The 27,820-nt window shown below is 32.6% G+C and overlaps 1 protein-coding gene across 1 annotated transcript in view; it reads right to left on the bottom strand.

Moving 5' to 3' along the window:
- LOC137651835 (collagen alpha chain CG42342-like) overlaps positions 1-27,820 on the bottom strand; it is a 141,761-nt gene that overhangs the window by 57,299 nt on the left and 56,642 nt on the right. Inside the window, exons 13-22 of the mRNA XM_068385056.1 lie at positions 23,593-23,692; positions 21,796-22,001; positions 18,319-18,363; positions 14,250-14,300; positions 11,628-11,669; positions 11,153-11,257; positions 10,661-10,768; positions 10,237-10,263; positions 9,721-9,774; positions 4,310-4,336 (exon numbers count right to left, since the gene is read on the bottom strand). Coding sequence (XP_068241157.1) covers positions 4,310-4,336; positions 9,721-9,774; positions 10,237-10,263; positions 10,661-10,768; positions 11,153-11,257; positions 11,628-11,669; positions 14,250-14,300; positions 18,319-18,363; positions 21,796-22,001; positions 23,593-23,692 — 765 coding nt within the window. The remainder of the gene's footprint in view (positions 1-4,309; positions 4,337-9,720; positions 9,775-10,236; positions 10,264-10,660; positions 10,769-11,152; positions 11,258-11,627; positions 11,670-14,249; positions 14,301-18,318; positions 18,364-21,795; positions 22,002-23,592; positions 23,693-27,820) is intronic.

Below are 27,820 nucleotides of genomic sequence, written 5' to 3'. Positions count from 1 at the left end.
ACATAGAATAAAAACACCTTTGACCGCAATTCGGCATCCTAATCCGGCAATATAAGGCTCTTAACGGCAAAAAAGCATTCTTAACCGGCCATGCCTACTATGGGCCCTAAAGCAAGTGCTTATCATTTCTAGGATAAAACCTTAACAGATCTTTGTCAATTCTAATAGTAAACCAATTAATTAATAGCAGTAATAATAATATAATAAACTGAATAAAACGAAAGTTTGATGAAAATTACCAACTTCAAGAGCCGGTTCAACCGGCGAAATTGGGAGACACTGCTTTGACACGTCCTAGCTCTATGGGACACAATTGAAGACTGACTGACAAGTGGCGTTGTTTGACAGTCAGGTGGCGGGACCCTCCCTCCCCTTCAGTGTTGCCAGATGGGTAGTTTAAAAATCCCCAAAACTCGATAAAAATTCCCCATAACAACCTCAAAAATCACCATTTACAAAAATATATTTCCTTCTGATCATGTAGGCTTTACTAATATAGAAATTACTTACTATACTTCATGCAATTGTAAGTAAACCAATTGCAACAATATAAAGGTTTACTCATCTCTTTCTTCTTCATAGAAATTTGTACAGAATATCCCCACCAGACACCCAAAATCATCAAATGTAGGGAAAAATCTCCAAATTTAGGGATCAATTCCCGTATCTGGCAACACTGCTCCCCTTTCCCGCCTATAGTTATTTACCTACCTTGTTAACAGCCAAGGGTCGTTCGAGCTTGCGCTAATTTTAAAGAACGAAATAATAGATTTGCTTCGAAATAAATAACTTTATAAATTCGCTTCGAAATGAATAACTTTTTCAATTGCATTTCAAACAATGTAGAAATTAGAAAAAGAATATATATCTACAGTAGGTTTATTAGAGCGTCAATGCACATTTATGCTAGAGTACCTATAATTTATGCTAAATATAATTCGCAATGAGACACTTGGAAAATCACAAGGTTAAAGTCTTTCGAGAGAGAGAGAGAGAGAGAGAGAGAGAGAGAGAGAGAGAGAGAGAGAGAGAGATTAAATTTGCGGGCACTATCATTATTCGATAGTTGAACATTTCATTAACTTATACTTATCACTTAATTGGGGTTTTTCTCCTGTACCATAAATAAGGTTAAAGTCTTTCTTAGAAGAGAGAGAGAGAGAGAGAGAGAGAGAGAGAGAGAGAGAGAGAGAGAGAGAGAGAGAGAGAGAGAGAGAGAGAGAGATTAAATTTGCAGGCACTCTATCATTATTAGATAGTTGAAAATCTCATTAACTTACCTATTGCTTAATTGTTTTTTTCTCCTGTACCATAATTAACTTTAATAAAACTTTAATCTTTAATTTTATCTCATTCTACGCATAACACTAACGCACGGAGCAGATGGCAAGGAAATTTATTTTAATTTCTGAATGGGCAAAATTAAAAATCCAGAATTAATATAATGTTGTTCGAGGGTAAAAGTTATTGAAAAGAACGACGGTTGTAAACACATTATTACAAAAAAAAAATAAAAATAAAAAACGCCGGTATACAATTGGAGAATAATAAAGAAAAAAACTTAAAATTCAAAAGAAAAAGTTATATAAATTACCCTAAACAGTAAAAATCGTAGATTCGTTAACACATGAATAAATATATGAAAGTAAGCTACTAAATTACTAAAATATAAAGGATTGGAAAAAATACAATACGAAGAATATTAAGATTGCCAGTTTTTATTTATTTACAGTAGGGTTAAACAAGATATCTATCGTAGAAGCATTTAAGCAGTTAACTCATTATTACCGATAAGCTATAAATTGGAATACAGTAACAAACAAACTTACATTTTGTGCTTAAGAAAGATTATATTCAATACTCACCAAGATAGCATTAGTAATACAATTGGCACTAAACAAGTATATGTTAAAATGTAAAAAAATAAATTATTACTAGGCCTATAATTACTCACTAATTTACAACCCTAGTTAGAAAAGCAAGATGTTAAAAGCGCAAGGGTTTCTCCAACAAAGAAAATAGCCCAATGAGGAAAGAAAATATATAAATTATATATAAAGAATCTTAACAGTAAAAACATGAAGTGAGACTTGCAGTATTTCAACCTGTTTAACTAAATGAATTGCTATAAATTCTCAGAAAAATTCACGAGTTCAGCGAAAAAATGGTTATTCTGAAGATATATATATATATATATATATATATATATATATATATATATATATATATATATATATATATATATATATATAATACAATACAAGACACGTGACTGAGTGGTACCAGAGGCAATGTGGTCCAAGAACCATTGCTACTAATTATCATTTGTAATGTCTTAGGCAATTTTACGATCACAAATGTAGGCACATATGAATAATGAGTTTGTAATGATATATACAATATATTCTCGCAAGATTTAATTGAACAACGGCAATTTGAATTATCAATTCAAAGATAATGCAAAACCTTGCACAAACCCTTGGATTACTGTGTCAGTCAATATCGGAGTAAGTGGTTATTTAATTAATAGTATAAAATCGATGTTTATTATAAAAGGCAAATAATTTTTACCCAGGGTAAAACATTTTCCGTTAACGAGTATCTCCGTTAGAATGAGAAATCTTGAGAGTCCCTGCATTGGTAGTTTGAAGGTTACTCATGAATGGCAGAAACATGGGATAGATTCAATGCCCTAGAGACTGACCATATTTGCATATGATCAGCGCCAAAAGTAGTCTCTCCGTCTAAGCTAAGACCAGGGATGGTAAGGCAATGGCTGCTGATGACTCCCCCAAAGCCCAATCCTTAGCCAACAAGGATAGTAAATTTACTGACACTACCGGAAATTATAGAGCTTGAGCGGGTCTAGAACCCAAGTCCAGCAGATCGGCAGACATGTAAGGTTGCAGACACTACAAAACTCTATCCAGATTGAGCGGGACTCGAACCCAAGTCCAGCACATCACCAGGCAGGGCCGTTTCTGATAGGGTACCACGACCCTCGTACGAAATTTTATCACCTCACTACAGAGTGCTGTTTCATTACACACACACCCCCACAAACTTTGGTGTTGAGTGCTTGGTTTCATGAAAGACATTTCTAATTTGGTCTTTGATCAAATCACTTATCTACAGTAGATTTTAATACAAAACCTTGTCCACCATCTTGAAATTCACTTAAATAAAATGCATACCTCAGTTCCACACATAATACTGTAGCTAGTGATCTTAAGGTGTACAGTACATACACGTTAAAAAAAAAGCTTCAAAATTTTGCATCAAAATTTTGATGCAAATTTTGAGTGTGTGTAGGATGTTTTGATGTCAAAATTTTGCTTGAAATCTTTTTTTGACATCAAAACGTCCTACACACACTCAAATTTTGCATAAAAAATTTAATATCAAAATTTTAATGCAAAATTTTGATGCTTTTTTTGAACGTGTATGGGCCCCTTTAGCCTTCTGGGAGCGTTGTAAAGGTTATATAGGCCAAGCTGCATTTGAACTCTTTAAGAAACATGTAAATGAAATTAAGAAATAATGATGGTTAAGTACACTATTACTGAACTCTGTAAAGAAAGCAAGACTGTATAACAGTCTTCTTGTACCTGTATTGCATGCCAGTTTCCTCATCCAGTTTTATTTCATTTAATTTTCAAAACTTTAAAAACCAATTTTTATAATTTGTTATAAATTGCAGTGCTCTGTTCACGCTGCTAACATTCTGATAATCTTAAACCCAATTTCCGTAAAAAAAGGCAAAATAAATGATGTACACATCAAAAAAATATAATGTAAAATAATATTATTTTTAAACAAACCTGCTTGTAGTTCCGAAGAAAAATATTTCCACTTGGATATTTACCTTCCCTTAAGGATTCTGACCTTAGGGGAAATTGAAGCTTTACTGACACATCATTAAACTAAGCAAATGCATTTTATATATATATATATATATATATATATATATATATATATATACATACATATATATATATATATATATATATATATATATATATATATATATATATATATATATATATATATAGATCCAGTACATATGTTATATATATATATATATATATATATATATATATATATATATATATATATATATATATATATTTATATATATATATATATATATATATATATACACATATATATATATATATATATATATATATATATATATCAAAAGTTATTCTGTAACCACACCACTGAAAATACAAATTAAAGCCAATGTTTATAAGCATTCCTCAAAAGTAGTTCATGCAAAATGATAAAAATACTCGGATTTTAGTACCTCAACCCCTGGGATCCCGTCGGTTCCCTAGAATTAAAAGAGGTTTTTTTAGATTAGTACTGACAACAAACACAGATGACAACGGCAGCACATGAGGGCAAAAATATAGATTCTGTCCATATCAATGAGATAATGTACATTGAAAATCATAAATAAACACCTTGGGGTGCCGGTTTAGTATGTGGCCTACCTTTTTTATTCTGGTTTAGTATGTAGCCTACCTGGCTAGGTAAGGTAAGGTAAGGTAAGGTTAGGTTAGTATGTGGCCTACCTTTTTTATATTCTGGTTTAGTATGTAGCCTACCTGGCTAGGTAAGGTAAGGTAAGGTAAGGTTAGGTTAGGTTAGTATGTGGCCTACCTTTTCTATTCTGGTTTAGTATGTGGCCTACCTAGCTTGTTAAGGAAGGTAGGTAAGGTAAGGTAAGGTAAGGTATGGTATGGTATGGTATGGTATGGTTAGGTTAGGCCACATGCTAAAACAGATAAATTTCGTAGGCCATATTCAAAAGGTAGGCCACATACTAAACCGTTACCCACTTTGGTAAATAATAAGTAGGATTAAAAATAAACAATTGAAATATGACGTATGGCTATCCTTAAAGAAGAGTATAATATATATATATATGAACAAATGCCAGGCTTACTTACTTAAATTCACTACCTCTTAATAGAAATTTTAAAAAAGCAAATGCCAGTCTTGTTTAAATTCTCTGTCGTGTAATTAAAACTACAGTGGGGAAGAGCATTTTATATCATTCTGTTCTGTATTTATCACTTTTTATTTGATTTATAAATATCCTTGAATAAGACAAACAGTTAATTTATGTTGTTATTTATGTAGTTTGGGTTGCGATGAAAATGAAAAAAATAATTATTCCTTGAAAAAAAAAGAGTAAAAATTGATTTTAAACTTATGAGCTGCAAAAATTGCAAGAGGCAGTCTTCGACATGATTATACAGTAAATAGCATTAGTCTGCTTGATATATTATAGCATAAAGAATCTGTAAATTCTTATAGTGGCTACTGTAAGAATGAAAATGTACGTAGATTAGGTACAGTATATGCATTCAAATACTGTACCCATCGTACAATAAACCTCGCAATTTTACAAACTTCCGTACTTTAACTAGGAGCTGTCGCGAGCGCACGGCAAAGCAAGAACTATTAGATTTTCTATTATTCTTATTTTTCTACCTATTAAAAATATTGAGATCACATGCCAAATCGAAAGAATAATTTCTGAGGTCACGCCATAAATTAGATCGCATGCCAAAACACCCCCCACTGAAGATACTAAGGCTTTCAATTAGAGGCTGAAGATGTTTTCTAAGTGTTTCAATAATGTGAATTTGATAATGTGATACTTTAAATACCTAAGAATGTATCTGATAATAGATCTTATAGGTCTTGTAGAGCACAGGGTTCTCAGTGGTGATACGACCAGGAAAACCGCCTTTTAAGTAAAGTAATATTACAGCTACCAATAGAGATCGATCATAAAAGGTAGAGCAATGTCAAAATTTGGAGGTATTTGCATATCAAAAGGATTTCTTACTATCGTACAGACTCATGGTGATACTGTATACTGTAAAAAGGGTGTCCGGTCTGGCCAATGTAGTAAGTGAAAACCTCGAAAAAAAAAATTGTCAGAAAATATTAAACCTAACAAAAAAGTTTTGGGTTTCATTTCATTAAAAAGGCCAGTACAAAAGACAGCAAATATACCTATATGTAAAATTTTCCATACCGATAACTATGCCACTTCAATTGCTCTATGATAAGGCTGCTTCTTTATTTACTGAGGCAATGCTGTACCAACGAAATTCAAACGTGGTCCTTTAAAAATCAAGTTCCTTACAAATTGGTATTTTATCTTGGAGGGAACTCTTAATAACATATAAGAATAGACAGTACTTAATTCACTTGATATGGACAGATCTATAATTGCTTTACTGAGCTATAAGCACTAAAATACCTCAAAATACTGGTTCCTCAGTAACATCAAAATAGTAGAAAATTATACAGTAGGCTTATACAGTATTAATAGATGCAAGTTCAACAGTTAAATTAGATTTCTCTTGTAATGACAATACTTGCCATATGAAATACAATGACAACTAGTCCAAGATTCCTATTAATTTTCATTTAAAAGTAAATGGCTATGATTTATTTTCCAATCTCCAATATTAAATAATGAACTTAAAAATCCAATGGTTAGAAAGTAAAGTGAGGCGGTGAATTCTCATTGGCTGAGATGCTCCCGATAGATACTGATTCTAACCCAAGCTGTATTGCTAGTCATCAAGCTTCACTATCATACATTTTTTGAAAAAATAAGTATTTGACAAAATGAAAACGCTTCAATAATAAAATTGAAAGCAACAATTTGAGTAAATTAAAAGACTCTAGATTCCGTCTCTTTTGGAATGTCTGAACTGTTCCTATTTTTAGTGAAATTGAGTTTAGTTGAAGGAAATTTTAAAAGAGTTTATACCAACTGTTAAAATTCAATATATCCCACCTGGAAAAGTATTAACTAACTTATAAATCAATCCATGTGACCTTTTGGACAATGGATACAGTACTGTAAGACTATTAAGTACAGTACTGTAATCATAAAACTGTATCTACAGTACTCCTTGTAAATAGTATAATTTGTAATCTTGATAATTTGCAGGTTTATTACAATTTACTTTAGTTTTTGGTTTTTAATTCATATGGCAAGAATATGTAATGGAATAAAAAAAGCTGAATAATATTAACAGTTGTAAATTCAAAATTTTCACCCAAGAAAAATTACGTATTAAAATAAAATTGAGCGATTTGCTATTACAACTATTACAATTATGGACATTGTATTTTGATATTACTGAACGAACGGAACAAAACATATAAATCAAGTGAAACATGCAATAACAATTAATTAACAAAATTACTGTAAGAAGTTTATGAAAAACTAAGGAGTTACACCACCAATTACACAGGTGTCCTGAGAAAGCTAATGCAATTTATTTGGTGCATATATTCTACTGACTATTCTACATCTAAAGAGAACTTACAGTTACCAAGTTAGTAATTTACATCACAAGCAAAACCACGAAAAACATTAAAATAGGATTCTGCATAATATATATAGTCACTGCAGAGATTCCGGGCAAAATATGCCCCTCCCCTTGATGATGTCATAGCCAATCATGACTGCTGCTAATGTGGGAGACAACATGATTGGGTATGACGTCACCTGGGGGTGGGGCTTATTCTGCCCGGAATCTTCGCGGCGACTATAGTTATAAATGCATTCCCTCAAAATGTTTATAGCTACATTATAACTGGCGTTCTTTAACTGTAGGCTACATATACACAAGCTTCAAAGACCATAGTATTATAGCTTTGGTTCTGTGAGTACAATCAAGTTTTATATCTTCAGGAAGTCCATATAGAGCTAATATATTCCCTTCACACTTCAGAGCAAATAGTGAGTTGTACTAGGAATTCCTATAACACCTAAAACCTCTCAGACACCATAAGGAATCCATTCTTGATTAACGTATAAGTTGATAACAGATGGATGAAGAACTATATAATCTAAATAACGCACAATAATAAAAGATATACAGTATACAGTACTGTATCCCTTAAAAACACAGTATCTAGATTTCTAATATATGTATACCTGTATGATATATTAAAACATCACAAGGTTAAATAGAATATTCATTTGAAATAAGATTTTTTAGCCTTGCGGCTGAAAACTGTACCAAAAGATATAGCTATATATACTACTGTATGAAAAACTGTGTAAGTACCAGGTCTGTAAATTAATACATGATACCCTTACAAGACCAGTAAGAGGTCTCTATTACTAACAAATATCAAGTACAGTAGAATGAAAGTTTCAAAAGAAAAACTACATACACCTAAAAATGGGAACTTGTACTGCATAAAAATTTGCCTTAAAAACTTTGTAACCTCTTGTATGGGTGGAGAAATCTAAGAATAAAGTAACTGTAACTCTTTGGCATTTTAATTAATATTTTAGTGGTCAAGCAATTGTGTCTTTGAAAATATGCAACGCAGTGCAGTACAGTACAGTACAGTTCAGAGCAGTTCAGTACACAACAGATGCTTTTCTGATGGAATAAGATCTCTAAATAGTTCAAGTTTCCCGATATATTCCAATGTCATGACCATTAAATTACTGTAACTTCTTTAAGCCACTTTATATATAAAATATTTTTTTTTTGCTTTAATTACTGGTAACCTTAAGGAAAATATATTGTAAGATCACATACAGTATTTGTATTTAAATTCTTTGGGTTTGTGGCTTTACATTTGAATAAAGGTGTACTGTAATTTCCAACTTTTATAATAAGGTTTTAAATTTAACAAGTTAATCCTTTATGATGATCTTTGTGTATATGGTAGATTTTGCAAATGTACCATGTAGGCTATATGAGATAATATTGTCAGTACAGTACTTCAAAATTCTGTTTTAGTAAAATCATTAGATTTTATTTGATGATGAGTCATATCACAGTATTCCTGATGGGAAGGGAAAACCAAGGACCTGACTACAAAGTAAACAAGTTCAATGCCTAAAACAGTTAAAGTAAACTAGCAACTCTTACAAGCTTCTATTCCCGATAAGAATAAAGCGTACTAAAGTATGGTTATCGCTGTATTTACCCGAGTCATTTTACTATTTCAAATTATAGATTGATATACTAACCATAGATAAACTAACTCTAAGCCTCAATTTGAAGAACTACGAAAGATCCACTGAAGGAAAGAAAAGCCGATAAATGACTTCCCTTTAAACACCACAGGTATTGTAGACTTTCTTGAGATAAAATGAATGGTTTCACTCGCAACAATTTTGACCTTGGCTCTTCAGTTCAAAATTAGTTACTCTCCTTAAAAACTACTGTATCTACTTCATATCTTCATGCTTGCCTATGAATATTTGAAATACACAGATCACAAAGATAAAAACACTTTGAACATTTGCTCACAGTCTTTAACAATACAAACAAATACACTCAAAGAAATATTTACTGATTTTCAATTTGTTGAAGAACTTTTTTTTTTTAAAATAAGCAAATTAAGATGACTCAAAAAAACTACCATTACCCAACTTCAAAAATATACATAATTTTCAAACTATAATTTGCAAGGGAGTTAGCTATTAGCATATTGTATATTGTATATTACTAAAAGTGTAATTCAAAAATCCGAGACATGTACAGTATAGGGAAGCATATGTGCTGATGGTGCTTCCAGAAAGGTTAAAAGGAACTACGTGTGTTAGAAAGCAAATAGGAAAAAATAACTGGTTTACGGGTAAAACTGCTACTGCGTTTTATGAAGAGTATCTAGCCTAAGCAAGGTTGAACAAGGAAACAAACTTACAGGTAGGCCGGGGTCCCCTCGTTCACCTTTCCTGCCTATCTCTCCACGAGCACCCTGAAATCGAAGGTGGATTTTATGAGATCCCTCCTCAGCGAGACAAGCTCCTCTTTGAAAACTAAACACAGCGAGCAGCATCTAGTTTTGGTCAGTAATCCCTACTACATCTAGATTATCAATATGCAAACTCAATTACTGTGTTTCATACAAGTTAACTAACATGAAAAATACAGTTAAAGGAAACTCTAGCGAGGTAATTAATATTTTTTTAGGATTTACTGCCAGTTACCACAGAATTAAAAATAAAGTCTAAACACCTAAACAAAACTTTACTTTAAATTTGATCTAAATACAGGTATGAGTGATACCATTATTTTCACAAAATAAATTCTAAATAAATGCAAATATCCGCAATGTCCTTAGTTTTCCTGAAAGAGGTACGTAACTGTGATTCACACCACTACCCTGTAATAAGTAAGCAAATCAGACACTACTGTATAAAGTGCTGTATATTCTTACCTTAATACCATCAAGCCCCGGTGGACCCTGGAAAAGGGAAAAAAATTGTGTAAGAACAAATCTCATAGAGTAATCAGAAAACTAAAAATAACAGGAACACAATTACTCTAATGCCATGCACAAACTGCTGGAACAACACCAATGGAGCCAAAAAATGTATCGTCAACTCTCCAAAAGCCGTGAAAATCTTGGGAGGAAGACATACTCTGTATAGAAACAGATTCTGTAGACAATAAAAAAAGATACAGACTTCAAAGAACAACAACAGAAGTCTAACTCTTGAAACGAAAGAGCAGACTAAAAGACCAACAGACAAGTCCTGCACCAATTAAGAGGAATAAAGTAACCACCAGGTTCTCCGTTACCAAGATGTAAAGAAAGAATACTTCACCATCTCCATGTTCAGCAATGAACATAACCTTACCATGGGACCGTGTTTGCCTGGTTCGCCTGCCCGACCCCCTTCTCCTCTAAGACCCATGGGCCCTGGCAGTCCCATTGGCCCAGCATCTCCTTTTTCACCCTTTTCGCCCTTTGAAAAGTAATAAAAGAGTATTAAAAATATAATTTAGGTATCAGAATTGTATTTTATTGTAAGCATCAGGATTAATCAACAATGGCTAATAGCGAGTGAAATACTGCCAATGCTAAAGAATTGATTTTTTGTTTCTCAATCTTGCTAATTTCATCACAGAACAGTAATTTTCAATGAATGTGAATTTATATTTTCCAATGTAACGTCAATGAATGTGAGTATATTTTCCAATGTAATTTTCTCAGCTAAGTTAAATATAAAAATTCAGAATAGCAGTAAATATAAAGTACAGTACTTCAAATCTAACTGAGCAAAACATAAACTAAATCACGTGCTATTAAATATTTTATTTACTATCACTAAAGTTTTTTTTCAACTTACCAAGTCACCTTTAACTCCATCAAGTCCCATTGCTCCTTTTATACCTGGGGGACCCTGAAGACCTGGTGCTCCAGGAGGACCTGGGGGTCCTGGTGGTCCTGTGATCTGTGAGGGGAAAATGAAAAAATTAGGTACAGTATCAAAATTACTTTTGACTCAATTGTCCCTCTTACTTCACAATAGCTGTACATTTAATATTCACAAGGACATGCTGTAATTCAAATGTATGTGAAGATTTACATGTATCCTACATTATAATAATAATAATAATAATAATAATAATAATAATAATAATAATAATAATAATATGTAGTTCAGAATCATACACCCATTAACTTGTTTTAAATCAGAATTAAAGCAAAAAGGAATTTAAACATTGTTATGAGAGAATCCTAAACTTAGCTTTGTATAATCAAGGTCTTAACAGAGACAAATGTCTAAATATCTACTAAAAAAAAACATTTAATAGACTTACCACTTCACCTTCCACTTCTGTCCACACATGGCTTGAGTCTCCCTGAGGAAATTTAAAAGATAATTTATTTAATCATGAAATATTTAAATATACTGAATAATGACAAATATTAATCTTGCTTTATTCATGATTGATGGAATATATGATCAAATATTGAATAAAAATTTAGAGTTTACTTTGACATTTGAAAGACTAAACAACTTGATGAAGTGAATTATTGATTATGATAATGTGACCGCAAGCATGATGATAGATTGGGGTCCAACATAATTTCTGTTTCTTTTTTTTTTTTTTTAATATTATTTCTGTATGATTATGACAGGTTATCTTGTTCAATAATTAGAAAATATCATAATCAAGTTTCTGTTTAACAGTCCTAGGAGCCTTTGTAGTTTGTTGGGACAGAGTGAAAAACCACATTTTACAGACACAAGAACATCACCTAACCTAACCTTACCTAATCTAACCTAACCTAAGGTTCTCCACCTAACCTAACCTAGGAGCCGTATCCTTAGACTGACATACTCTTATCTTACCCTGTCCCAACGAACTACATTCACCCCCAGTCCTATCATAACATTCTATAAATTCTTTGCCTTTGATTAAATAAGCTGCAAAATATAGATGTTTTAAAGATATGTCTGAATGATAATAATGGGTGTTTAGAGAACATAATTCGATCTTAACAATCCTACACAAATAATCTTTGTGAATTTGAACAAGTCCAGAGGACCTTACCAGTAAAGATAATTTCCCCAATTATAATATTCACAAATGAAAAAATACCACAATTAGAATACTGCTCGTGCATTTAAATAATTGGTCACTCAAGTTAACTGTAATAAACTTACTTTCCATGAAAACTATTTAAATTAAGCTAAATAATAAGAAATTAAACTTTTTAGGGTGTCACAGATACTAATGGAAAATATGAAACATATCTGAAAATTAACCTACAATTCAAATAAAAGCATTTAAGAATAAAGAGATGACCAGGAACCAATAGAATTGATACTACATAATGAATAAGTTACTTATCAAAATAAATTCAATACGTATTAGTTAACATCTACTCAGTTTGTAATACCTTGTAAATTAGTCCAGCCAGTACTAAAGGCGTGACTAGCTTAAAATAGCATTGACGATGAAGTATAGCATAAATGAAAGAGCCACAGAAATTAGAAGTACAGTATTACACTAAAAAAGTAATGCCCATGCTCATTATGGCATCAAGAATATCATTAGTATCTTAATATTAATGCAAAACCTAAATGAGATGGAGATAATTTTTTTTCAGATATCACCTGAAATAGCACGAAACATAATAATAATTTTCAGCGTAAAAATCAACATCTATGGGGAACTGAAAATTGAAGTGGGACTTCATGAATCCAGAGATAAACAATGTGTAAACAAAATGCAGGGAGGGAAATTTTTGGAGGTGATTAGAGGGCAGTGATAAAGAACTTCCATGTGCAACAATTTCAATACTTATCTTGACTTATGACAATTGTTTAAGCAAAAGGCGTGAGTATTTTGTCGAGAGCGAGAATGCAAAGCAATGACAGGGCCTAAGGTAGTAGACAGGTGCTAATCAAAACACCTTTGTATATAGCAACCACATCTGTTAGCGATTACTTAGATTCACTGAGTGCGTGGAAATCACGCACACGTTTACGTAATATAACTTGATCTTCAAAGAACATCACAAATTATGTAAAATGCAAATTCAATATGAAGGTAGGTTTAAAACGCTTATTCCTTACGAGCATAAATTAATAATGGTAAATAATTATCAAATCATGACAAAAAATCCTTGTACTTTTACCTGTCTTCTTCTTAGCTTTTTCAGTTTCTGGGTTGCAGCCAAGGGAAAAGAAAAAAAACACTCATTATAATCTTGAAAAACTCATGCTCTAACCACAAAACAATACATAAGCAAAATAAAAAAATACAGAGATGTATATATGACCTCATATATTCATTAACAATATTTTTGGGCTCAAGCCATGTCGTCCTGATGAAGCTTTCTATAGACAGCTTTCTAAGGGATATTTGGCCAAATATCCCTTAGAAAGCTGTCTATACGAAGCTTCCAACAGGACGACATGGCCATCTCACCCAAAAATAGATTTTTTCGCTTTGCTTCAAAATCCGTTAAGTATGACTATATTACTGTATAACTTTTATATGAAATAAATATATTTCCTATATATATATAATTGAAATTGCCAAATAAAATACATATTAAATCTAAAATCAGTGAGGTCATATCACATTGATCTATTTATAACTAAAGAACAAAACCTAAAGCAGTGGATTGCTATAAAATCGACAGCAGAAACTTTTTGTGCGAATACATGGGAAAATTTGGTAGTGTTGGGGGGAGGGGGGGAGCAGAGGTTGTAAGCAGGCCCTTTTTGGGATAAAATTTGCACTAGCTGAACTGGAAGGTTATTCAGTTTTAGAATCTTATGAGCACTGTTTCACAGACATAAAACTACATTTGACCATGAAAACCAGTTCCTGTATAATGCCCCGAGAAGGAAGTTTACTTGATGCTACAGTACGTACTAACTAAACGTGAATAACCTTACAGCTCGCTGATGCTCACCAACTTACGAGTCTGCCCCGAGCCGGCCTCACAACAGGCGACCGCAACTGGGGACCATCCTGATGGACCAATTGTATAACTAAATAGTAATGATAAATACTAATTTCAATCAAGTTCTATAATTCAATGATTTTAATATACTGTACACAATAAACCTTATATGATAATTGGCATAAGTCAGCCATATACAATTTCACAAAACTATATCAATACTTCTATGTCTATTTGATAAATAATCAAGTTATACTTTTGTTCAAGTATTAAAAAATGTAAGTTTCTTTGAGATTTCTAAGCAATTTAATATAAACACAAGTAAAACCTAACACCATCAGTGAAACAAGATGCTGTCTGAGGATGATGTGGCTTTAAAATATATACCATCAAGTAAAAACAGAGCAGCAACAAGAGAATTAATATTATGCAGCAGCACTACGAAGCAAATTCCCTGAAGAGTAAAGTTGCTTTGCTTTTATCTAAACCATAATCTTTGCATGTAAAGTGTATAACTTCTTCTTAATCAAGTTATAGAATACAATGACTCATTCAATATCTTTGAAATGGTTATTCAAAGAAAATCAAAATTAAAATTGCTTAGACAGTTGATAGTCTAACTAAAATTCCAACCAAACATGGATAATGTAACACCTCAACTTAATATTGGATTTCAAGTTGCCAGATTTTGCTACGTAGCAGAAAGGAAAATATGAAAAGCATATATGAGCTAAAAGATGTAGGTTTCTTTATTGACAAGGTGACTAATCCATCCTGCTCTGAAGTTTTCTGTATTACAAAAATAAAGCGAAATCCTCCCAGCTCTTCATAGCGAGCTCGACTTTGACAAGCCAAATTCCTCAGCTCTGAAGGTGCTGTGGCCTTCTTTAGGCATGGAGTAGCTCCAACCTCCTTTATTTATCAAAGAAACATAGCTATATTCTGAGTTATTACTAACAACATGGCTTGAAACATATTCAATGGAAAAGACCTTATTATACTAGAGCTACCAGATTAATTTAAAAAAACTATCCTTTGTTTCTGTGGGCTTTTTTGGAGCAATTACTTTCATGTTAACAATTTCAAATCTAAAGTACATACATACTTTACTGTGTTAACCAGGAATGTCTAATGGATTCCCCATTGTCTAAGGAACTCGTTGAACTATTCTACATCCATCATATTCTGAAAGTTAACCTTTTCAGAATAACTTTACACAATTTACAGTGGTATTTCTATTGTAATCATTTTGTTTATTCATTACTGTACCCTAGGTTACATATTTTCTTAATGTATATAGTCAAGACTCCTAAAGGAGTTGGGTTCCAGTCAGACCACCTTTTAAGAAGTGATGCCTTTTGCAGATAAATCACTGAAACTGAATGATAAAGCATGAGGTATAAGTTAAGAGAAAAATCATACTGAACTACTGTATTAATTAGATTTCTCAGAATACCTAGGTATGTAACTTTTTTCACCCAAGAGCACTCTTGTTTTCAGAACCAGAATAACTGACAATTACATACAAACCATCAATGCTTATTTCCAAAGAGGAAAATTAGCTCTAAATCATATTACTAACTCTATTGTTAAGAGCCAATAAAATAACATCTGCATCCTTGGAAGCTGTGGAGTCAGCCTTAGAGTGGAAATGACAAAAGTTTAGTAGCAGCAACAGACCTTGAAAAGGAGCACCCAGTAAAAATAACATTAGCATGAGCTAAAGCATTTTCAATAATCTTCTACTGAAGAACACTGGCATATTAACCTGATAAATGGAAAGTGTGGCCTCATAAACCAGACAATCCCAAAGGGTCTAGACTAGAAGACAAAACATCCTTCTAAAAAAGGCCATTGTAACAAGGTGCAAATTGGGAAATAACCAGCAGTTGGCATATGATGCAAAAGATGGAAAGCAAGATAGAAGAAAGGATGCAGAAACAAAGTTACAGTGGAAAGCTAAAATGTGAGTACAACTAAAGACCAAAGGGATGTTAAAGTGACTCTTAAATTATGCCTACATTGCATCCTGTGAGGTGCACTGGTGGCACTACCCATCTACAGGGGAGAATACACGAGGCAAACGCCAGACAGTGGCCCCTACGGGAGACATCCAATTAAATCCTCCTCCTACGGGTATTGAGGCTTATAGCCCTAGGATCTAAAGATAGAAATTCTAAATTTTGTGATTATAAAGCTATATAAGCCAGAAAAAAAACATATTCATCAACCTCATACTTAGACATTAAAGTGACTGAGACTCCTTTGATAATTGGTAAGTTCCTCATTCCTATACAAAACAAGATGTCCATATAAGACCTACATGAGCACATTATTAAAAATAAGTAATTTTAATTGGAAATTCTCCATAAAAATATACTGTTCTCAGGTGTATGTCAGTAAAATACTGGCGACCGTAATTTTTACCCTACTTTATTACTATCATTTACGGGTTGGTGACCGTAACATCACTCCTTAAAGTCAGTATATCCGTTTTTAAAACGGTAAATGGCTGGCAACATTTATGCCAGGAATCTTACTGTTTCTTTATGGCAAATTTTTAACAGTTTATCCCATAGGAAGAGCAACTGCTCCCTAAGCGATATGTGCAGGAGGGTCTTAAATCATGACATTACATTCATGCTTGGCTTGAAAAGCACAGGTAACACTAGCATCCTTCATACTTGTCCTGAAGGATTTGAGAAGGTCATTTGAGACTCGGGGTACATGGATCACCTAGAAAATAAATTTTCTGGGTGAGATTTTCATCTCATATATTTTTCAGGATGCATAAAGTGAGCCAGGAGTTCTAGGCTACCAAGTACTGTACTGCCATATACAGTAAACTTTGGTGACCTTTATATCGTCTGAGCCCTGAGAAAATGCTATTTCTAAAATAGTTCAAAATGTGTTTGATGGCTAAATATGAACATTTTTAATTTCCCTTAATTGTAGCAAGCCAAGATTTGCCTGTTGAAGACTGGAATTGGATGCCAAACAGAATATGGACTTATAAGAATGCATTTAAATTGGTTTAAAAAAATTCAGATGCCTTATTATAAAAATCTATGCCCTTGTAATCTAAATATGCATAAGATCACACTGAGATGGGTCATGAAAGTCCTGATAACCTACTCTACCCAACAGGTGGGATACTAAAGTAAAAAGCAATATCCATCACACGTAACATGTCGGATGTAGCGACAACCTGTATTTTGTGTTACCCTGGAAGGCCACCATTACCCAAGTTATAATGTGTACTGTAGCCTTACCTATGCTCACGAGACATGCAATAAATTTCCTCAGAGCAAGCACTCTGTGGAAGAGCTAATGCAAATGGAGCTACCCACAAAAGCCTTTCTTTTATATGAGGTTGGGAAGGTAATTTGTTCCACTCCATATGCACTCAAGAGAGCTGTATTGTCTGAACAATATTATGATAGATGAAGTGAGAAGGAAATCTTGCCGAAGTGATTTACTTGGCCTCCCTTCATAGCTCCTATTCTACAATTTTAAGCCAACTGACAGGAACTCAGGCATATTGGTAATGCTTTTGGTGTACAATGAACAAAAGCAAATATATCGATTAACTGATAAAAAAAATTCACTTTCAAACCCTTAATCAGTCGAATGCCATCGACAAAAGCACCAAGAGTTTTACATACTGATCACTCAGATCACCAACTGCAGAGACATTGGTAGAATAAATCTGTATTATTAAATTGGAGTCATGAATTTTTTAATTTTTAAAATCCTCATAACTAATGTTACGGTATATGACTAACAACCAAGTCCTATGCATTATAGCCACACTTTTGCAAGCTAAATGTGTTTTTCTTGCTTTGACTAAGCTGTCTAATTGCCATACTAACCATATGAGGAAGCTGCTGATCCAGTCTTTTTGGAAATCTTTTGGACAAAAGTTAATAGTAAATTAAGTCATTTGGCAATTATTAGGGGTGGTCTAGGTAACAAGGTAAAAAAACACAAGAGTAAACACATGCTCTAGCTATATCAGTACAATATAGCAAGAGCCGGTGATCATTCAGTAACAAGTCCAATATCCAACCTGCCTGAAGTACTTACCGAGTCACCTTTATCACCTTTGTCTCCCTTCAGACCTGGCAAGCCCTGAAATGCAAGAGGATATGTAAGTATGTTCGCTACATTAATCATTATATGAAATATTCACTTATGAACCTGAACTTTTGAGTAACAAGACATCTATCATAGACAAATTTCCAGACATACATGAAATATTCATTTATGAACCTGAACTTTTGGGTAAGAGGACATTTATCATAGACACATTTTCAGACATACATGAAATATTAACTTATGAACCTGAACTTTTGGGTAAGAGGACATTAATCATCGTCAAATTTCCAGACATACATGAAATATTCACTTATGAACCTGAACTTTTGGGTAAGAGGACATTAATCATCGTCAAATTTCCAGACATACATGAAATATTCACTTATGAACCTGAACTTTTGGGTAAGAGGACATTAATCATCGTCAAATTTCCAGACATACATGAAATATTCACTTATGAACCTGAACTTTTGGGTAAGAGGACATTAATCATCGTCAAATTTCCAGACATACATGAAATATTCACTTATGAACCTGAACTTTTGGGTAAGAGGACATTAATCATCGTCAAATTTCCAGACATACATGAAATATTCACTTATGAACCTGAACTTTTGGTTAAGAGGACAATTATCATCGTCAAATTTCCAGACATACATGAAATATTCACTTATGAACCTGAACTTTTGGTTAAGAGGACAATTATCATCGTCAAATTTCCAGACATACATGAAATATTCACTTATGAACCTGAACTTTTGGTTAAGAGGACAATTATCATAGACAAATTTCCAGACATACATGAAATATTCACTTATGAACCTGAACTTTTGGTTAAGAGGACAATTATCATAGACAAATTTCCAGACATACATGAAATATTCACTTATGAACCTGAACTTTTGGTTAAGAGGACAATTATCATAGACAAATTTCCAGACATACATGAAATATTCACTTATGAACCTGAACTTTTGGTTAAGAGGACATTTATCATAGACAAATTTTCAGACATACATGAAATATTCACTTATGAACCTGAACTTCTGGGAAAGAGGACATTTATCATAGACAAATTTTCAGACATACATGAAATATTCACTTATGAACCTGAACTTCTGGGAAAGAGGACATTTATCATAGACAAATTTTCAGACATACATGAAATATTCACTTATGAACCTGAACTTCTGGGAAAGAGGACATTTATCATAGACAAATTTTCAGACATACATGAAATATTCACTTATGAACCTGAACTTTTGGTTAAGAGGACATTTATCATAGACAAATTTTCAGACATACATGAAATATTCACTTATGAACCTGAACTTTTGGTTAAGAGGTCATTTATCATAGACAAATTTTCAGACATACATGAAATATTCACTTATGAACCTGAACTTCTGGGAAAGAGGACATTTATCATAGACAAATTTTCAGACATACATGAAATATTCACTTACGAACATGAACTTTTGGTTAAGAGGACATTTATCATTGACAAATTTCCAGACATACATGAAATATTAACTTACGAACATGAACTTTTGGGTAAGAGGACATTTATCATTGACAAATTTCCAGACATACATGAAATATTCACTTACGAACATGAACTTTTGGGTAAGAGGACATTTATCATTGACAAATTTCCAGACATACATGAAATATTAACTTATAAACATGAACTTTTGGGTAAGAGGACATTTATCATTGACAAATTTCCAGACATACATGAAATATTAACTTATAAACATGAACTTTTGGGTAAGAGGATATTTATCATAGACAAATTTCCAGACATACATGAAATATTCACTTACGAACATGAACTTTTGGGTAAGAGGACATTTATCATTGACAAATTTCCAGACATACATGAAATATTCACTTACGAACATGAACTTTTGGGTAAGAGGACATTTATCATTGACAAATTTCCAGACATACATGAAATATTCACTTACGAACATGAACTTTTGGGTAAGAGGACATTTATCATTGACAAATTTCCAGACATACATGAAATATTAACTTACGAACATGAACTTTTGGGTAAGAGGACATTTATCATTGACAAATTTCCAGACATACATGAAATATTCACTTACGAACATGAACTTTTGGGTAAGAGGACATTTATCATTGACAAATTTCCAGACATACATGAAATATTCACTTACGAACATGAACTTTTGGGTAAGAGGACATTTATCATTGACAAATTTCCAGACATACATGAAATATTAACTTACGAACATGAACTTTTGGGTAAGAGGACATTTATCATTGACAAATTTCCAGACATACATGAAATATTAACTTATAAACATGGACTTTTGGGTAAGAGGATATTTATCATAGACAAATTTCCAGACATACATGAAATATTCACTTACGAACATGAACTTTTGGGTAAGAGGACATTTATCATTGACAAATTTCCAGACATACATGAAATATTCACTTACGAACATGAACTTTTGGGTAAGAGGACATTTATCATTGACAAATTTCCAGACATACATGAAATATTCACTTACGAACATGAACTTTTGGGTAAGAGGACATTTATCATTGACAAATTTCCAGACATACATGAAATATTAACTTATAAACATGGACTTTTGGGTAAGAGGATATTTATCATAGACAAATTTCCAGACATACATGAAATATTCACTTACGAACATGAACTTTTGGGTAAGAGGACATTTATCATTGACAAATTTCCAGACATACATGAAATATTCACTTACGAACATGAACTTTTGGGTAAGAGGACATTTATCATTGACAAATTTCCAGACATACATGAAATATTCACTTACGAACATGAACTTTTGGGTAAGAGGACATTTATCATTGACAAATTTCCAGACATACATGAAATATTAACTTATAAACATGGACTTTTGGGTAAGAGGATATTTATCATAGACAAATTTCCAGACATACATGAAATATTCACTTACGAACATGAACTTTTGGGTAAGAGGACATTTATCATTGACAAATTTCCAGACATACATGAAATATTCACTTACGAACATGAACTTTTGGGTAAGAGGACATTTATCATTGACAAATTTCCAGACATACATGAAATATTCACTTACGAACATGAACTTTTGGGTAAGAGGACATTTATCATTGACAAATTTCCAGACATACATGAAATATTAACTTATAAACATGGACTTTTGGGTAAGAGGATATTTATCATAGACAAATTTCCAGACATACATGAAATATTCACTTACGAACATGAACTTTTGGGTAAGAGGACATTTATCATTGACAAATTTCCAGACATACATGAAATATTCACTTACGAACATGAACTTTTGGGTAAGAGGACATTTATCATTGACAAATTTCCAGACATACATGAAATATTAACTTATAAACATGAACTTTTGAGTAACAGGATATTTATCATAGACAAATTTCCAGACGTACCGGTGGTCCTGGAAGGCCTGGTGGACCCATAAGACCTGGAGGTCCAATGTCGCCATATTCGCCTTTTTCACCTTTCGGCCCGAGTGCCCCTGGAAGTCCAGGAGGACCCTGGGGACCTGATTCGCCGTGAATTCCATCAATGCCTGGTGGACCCCGTGGTCCACTGTCGCCCTTTGGTCCTACTATGCCCATAGTACCTTTTTCACCTGTTGAATTAAAAAATATATCTTAATTTGTTTGGGATAGGTAACACGATATACAGTAATACCTCCGGATACAAAATTAATTCGTTCCGGAGTGGCTTTCGCAACAGGAATTTTTGTATAATGAAATATAATGAAAGAGTCAAATAGATTTGAATCATTCAATATACCAAACCTAACTGCGCAAATTTTGTTTCATATCCTGAATTGTTTTTTATATGAGAAAATATCTTCGTTTGTCTTTTCGTAAAGTAAGTTTTTCGTATACAGAAACTTTCGTATCCTGAGGTATCATTGTAAAGTGTATACAATTAATTGACACATAATATCTGGGATATCTCTTGCTTCACATAAAATAGGATTCTTAACAAAAATATTGTGACATTCTAAACTATAAAAATATATTCTCTTTTTAATATTTCTTAAATAATGCCCTAGAATTTTTTAAGACACAATATACAGTGTATAAAACTAATAGACACAATATCTGGGATATCTCTTGCTTCAGATAAAATATGATTCTTAAAAAAAATTGGTGATTTTCTCAGCTAAGAAAATGCATTCTTTTTTTAATATTTCATAGTATTTTTCTCAGACTTAAGGAACCAAATTATGATAGTAAATTTAAAGAGAGCCTACATATTTTACAGCATCGGAATATGCTGAACGTTTAGTGAACTAATCTCTCTTAGGGAGTGCTAAGAGCATACCCAAACCCTCTCCATCTACCCCTCATCATGATCTCATCCACATATGGCACTCGAGTAATCTCTTTTATAGTTTCATTTCTAATCCTGTCCCGCCATTTAACTCCCAATATCCTTGTGAGGGCTTCCATATTATCATTTTTACTTGCTAAGCTGCAACCCTAGTTGGTAAAGCAGCATGATATAAGCCCAGGGGCTCCAACAGGGAAAATAGCCCAGTGAGGAAAGGAAACAAGGAAAAATAAAAATAAAATATTTTAAGAGCAGTAACAACATTACAATAAATATTTCCTATATAACCTACAATAACTGTAACAAAACAAGAGGAAGAGAAACAAGATGGAATAGTGTGCCCAAGTGTACCCTGAAGCAAGAGAACTCTAACCCAAGACAGTGGAGGGCTATGGTACAGAGGCTATGGCACTACCCAAGACTAGAGAAAAATGGGTTGATTTTGGAGTTTCCTTCTAGAAGAGCTGCTTACTATAGATAAAGAGTCTCTTCTGCCCTTACCAAGAGGAAAGTAGCCACTGAACAATCACAGTATAGCAGTTAGCTCCTTAAGAGAAGAAGAATTGTTTGGTAATCTTGGAGATTCTATCAGAATCCATGGAGGAACCTAATTTTGGAGAACAAATTAAACCATGTTTCTGAACATTATACGTATCTATTATGAAGGCTGGGAGGAACGTAGAGAGTAGAGGTCCCCTTTTTTGTTTTGTTTCATTTGTTGATGTCGGCTACCCCCCAAAATTGGGGGAAGTACCATGGTATATGTATGTATGTATTATGAAGGATGACATTCAATGTTCTCTTCTCTTAATCACAATGATTCTACATACTTGAACAAGATTTTTCTACAGAGACCTAAAACAAGTAAAACCTACCTTTTTCTCCTCTTTCTCCTAGTCGACCTGGTTCTCCTTTAGGGCCCCTAGGACCAGGTAGACCTCGATTTGCTGCTGTACCTGGTATACCTCGACGACCCTGTTTCGTCATTAATCAAGAAATGTGTCACATATGTGTTAAATATGTTAAATATTCTATTCTACTTTATTTCCATGTATAATGTAAGAGATCTGAATTCTTTACAAGTACTTTTTAGATTAAATTTCCAATTGAAAATAAATATGATTTGACAATTGATGAAGATTTTAAAGCAATTGCAAATAAGTATGATCTGACAATTGATTTTTTAAATCAAGAAATTTGTCAAATATGTGTTAAATGTGCTAAATATTCTATTATATAAAGTCTACTTTATTTCAATGTATAATGTATGAGCTCTCTGAATTATTTTCAAGTACTTTTTAGATTAAATTTCCAATTGAAAATAAATATGATTCGAGAATTAATGATTTTAAAGCAATTGCAAATAAGTATGATCTGACAATTGATTTCTTAAAGCATAAATAATATTGTCAAATAAAAGTATAAAAAAACTATTGAATAATTCAAAAGAAAATAACTACATATCTACTGAATTCTGGCAATGAAAATATATTTTACAAGTGAAACATAAAATAAGTGAGATGTAAAAAAATGGCAAACATACAAAAAATATATTTAGAGCAAAGCAAAATAAGTAAAGCATTTAAAAACTCAAACTAATGAAAACTATTTATGCACAAATATGTTTACTGAAGCAACAAGATTTAAAAGGAAATTTTACAGCTTTACAAGACTGAAGAACATTTTAGAAATTTTAATTTTTAAATTAAACTGTACTCATGGTTAGTAGCTACAGTATTTGGGTTACATATTACATAGATCATGTGGGGAATCAGGGAAACAATGTCCAATGATGTAAAATGAGACATTTTGAATGATCTTAATGACACCAAAATGCAAAAAAAAACAAAAAAAAAAATATATAATTTATTTATTATTAATCATAAATGAAAGATTAAAGAGCCTTTTAATGACACCAAAATGTAAAAAAAGATATAATTTCATCATTATAAATCATAAATGAAAGATTAAAAGTATCAAACTTTGATAAAAACTGGACAAAATTATAATTTAATCATTATAAATCTTAAATGAAAGATTAAAATGATTAAAATTTGATAAAAATTGGACAAAATTATAATTCAATCATTATAAATCATAAATGAAAGAATAACCATGATTTTATAGGCTCAAAAAAGTAACAAAATATAATTTAATCATTATAAATCACAAATGAAAGATTAAAAGTATCAAAACTTGATAAAAACTGGAAAAACTTGATAAAAATTCGAAAAAAATATGATTTAATCATTATAAATCATAAATGTAAGATTAAAACTATTAAAACTTGATAAAACATTTCAAACTGGAGTTTGTTTCCCATCAATCTTCCCCCACAACTACACAAACACAGTTATACTTACAAAGAACATAGGATGAACAGGGGGGAATTAGTCACACCATAACAGGTGCAGTGGGGGGAGGGGGGAGGAGGGTTAGTGACGTCACACACAAAAGGCCGAATGACCTGAGGTCAATCAACCGGAAGAGGTGAAGACAGGACAAAACACCAACACCACAGTTGACCAATGACTTAACAAGGATAGGAGGAACCCAACTCCAGTTAGTAGCCAACACCACAAGAGAAAGTTATAGCACCACAAAACCAAATGGAAAAAACCAAAACAAAGAATTATAAAAAAACAAGATTTAGTTTGCAACAAAATTCAAAGCCATAGAATAAAACTCAAACATGAAAATAAGAACTGATGACTCTGAAATCAAATTATTGTTTAGTGAGTGGTATGCCACTAATAGCATGCATTTTCTCTTGGCAAGACACTATATCTAAATATGCGGAAAATTAAGCCAGTTGCAGTACACTTGGAAATCAAAATCATTTGGAGGGGATGGAAAGTGTTTTTTACAACATCAAATAGAAAAGGAGTTACATTACGAGTGCGTAAGGTGTAAGGAATAAGGGAGATATCAGTAAACTGTACGTACAATAATCAGGAAATGTAAGAGGAAAATTGTTCTTGGTAAAGTACACATCTAAAAATATATTATTTGGGGGTAATAAAAGTCACAGAAAATTCTTTCATAATGGTTCTGGTGGTATGTATACAGCATATGAAACTGACTTAATTATTCTAAGTACACTTTTATTATGTATACTATATTTAGTGTAATACACATGTTAGTATCAAAATATATTAGTTGCTAAAGAATATTAGCCCTAAGCTATACTTCACAAGGTTAATGACTATATATGACAAATTTTAGTCTTTCATTATTACCGAGTTGACATATAACCCGGGAAACATTGTCACTATAATAACACAAGTTCATTCACTATTGTTAAATTGTGCTACAATTAACAAGCTAGGACATCACTGAAAACATTATTGCAATTATTTTAATTTAATTAAAGTCTAAAGTACATTTGCACTAAGACAATAGGCAATTAGCATTTAAGCTTTTAAATATATTAGTGAATTAAAAAATATATACTTTAGTATTAATCTTTTAAGAAATGGAGCATTGGTTCAGTATATTATCAAAAAGAGATAAATATAAAGAGATACAGAGATAATAAACTTATGACACAAATTCAACTGATTGTTTCTTTTGTTTTGAGACAACAGAAACACCAAATGCTCCATTTCTAAAAGGACTCAAGTACAAGTACTTGTAATAAGTACAAGGACTAAGTACAAGGCATGTAACAAGGATTGCTTCATGTGAAATTCAACAGATAAAATAAACAAAACAATTATGTTAATGACAAAAAGGAATTTAATTCACACATCAGGTAACTGTATTAAAAAAAATTATATTTCTTATTATTGTTATTATTATTTCCTCCTAAGCTATAACCCTAGTTGGAAAGCATAATGCTATAAGCCCAAGGGCTCCAACAAGGATAAATAGCCCAGCGAGGAAAAGAAATACGGGAATTATCATTAATATTATTACTAGCTAAGCTAAACCCCAAGTTGGAAAAGGAGGATGTTATAAGCCCAAGGGCTGCAACAAGGATAAAGCCCAGTGAGGAAAGGAAACAAGAGGATTATTAGCACTAGCTAAGCTACAACCCAAATTCAAAAAGCTTGATGTTATAAGCCCAAGGGCTACAACAATGATAAATAGCCCAGTGAGGAAAGGGAATTATTATTAATATTACTAGCTAAGCTACAACCCAAGTTGGAAAAGCAGGACGTTACAAGCCCAAGGGCTCCAACAAGGATAAATAGCCCAGCGAGGAAAAGAATTACGAGAATTATTATTAATATTATTACTAGCTAAGCTAAAACCCAAGTTGGAAAAGCAGGATGTTATAAGCCCAAGGGCTGCAACAAGGATAAAGCCCAGTGAGGAAAGGAAACAAGAGGATTATTATCACTAGCTAAGCTACAACCCAAATTCGAAAAGCTTGATGCTATAAGCCCAAGGGCTCCAATAAGGATAAATAGCCCAGTGAGGAAAGGGAATTATTATCAATATTACTAACTAAGCTACAACACAGGTTGGAAAAGCATGATCTTATAAGCCCAAGGGGTGCAACAAGGATAAATAGCCCAGTGAGGAAAGGAAACTATTATTGTTATTATTATTCCCAGCTAAGCTACAACCCAAATTGGATAAGCAGGAGGTTATAAGGCCAAGGGCTCCCACAAGGATAAATAGCCCAGGGAGGAAAGGGAATTATTATCAATACTATTACTAGCTAAGCTACCACCCAAGTTGGAAAAACAGGATGCTATAAGACCAAGGGCTCCAACAAGGATAAACAGCCCAGTGAAGAAAGGAAATTATTATTAATATTATTACTAGCTAAGGTAAAACCCAAGTTGGAAAAGCATGATATTATAAGCCCAAGGGCTGCAACAAGGATAAATAGCCCAGTGAGGAAAGTAAATTATTATTGTTATTATTATCATTCCCAGCTAAGCTACAACCCAAATTGGATAAGCAGGAGGTTATAAGTCCAAGGGCTCAAACTAGGACAAACAGCCCAGTGAGGAAAGTGAATTATTATCAATATTATTACTAGCTAAGCTACAACCCAAATTGGAAAACCATGATGCTACAAGCCCAACGGCTCCAACAGGAAAAAATAGCCCCGTGAGGAAAGGAAATTATTAAAATCATTATTATTAG

The sequence above is a fragment of the Palaemon carinicauda genome, chromosome 13 (genome assembly GCF_036898095.1).
Source record: "Palaemon carinicauda isolate YSFRI2023 chromosome 13, ASM3689809v2, whole genome shotgun sequence".
Taxonomy (NCBI): Eukaryota; Metazoa; Arthropoda; class Malacostraca; order Decapoda; family Palaemonidae; genus Palaemon; species Palaemon carinicauda.
This window is presented reverse-complemented; position numbering and strand designations above follow the sequence as displayed.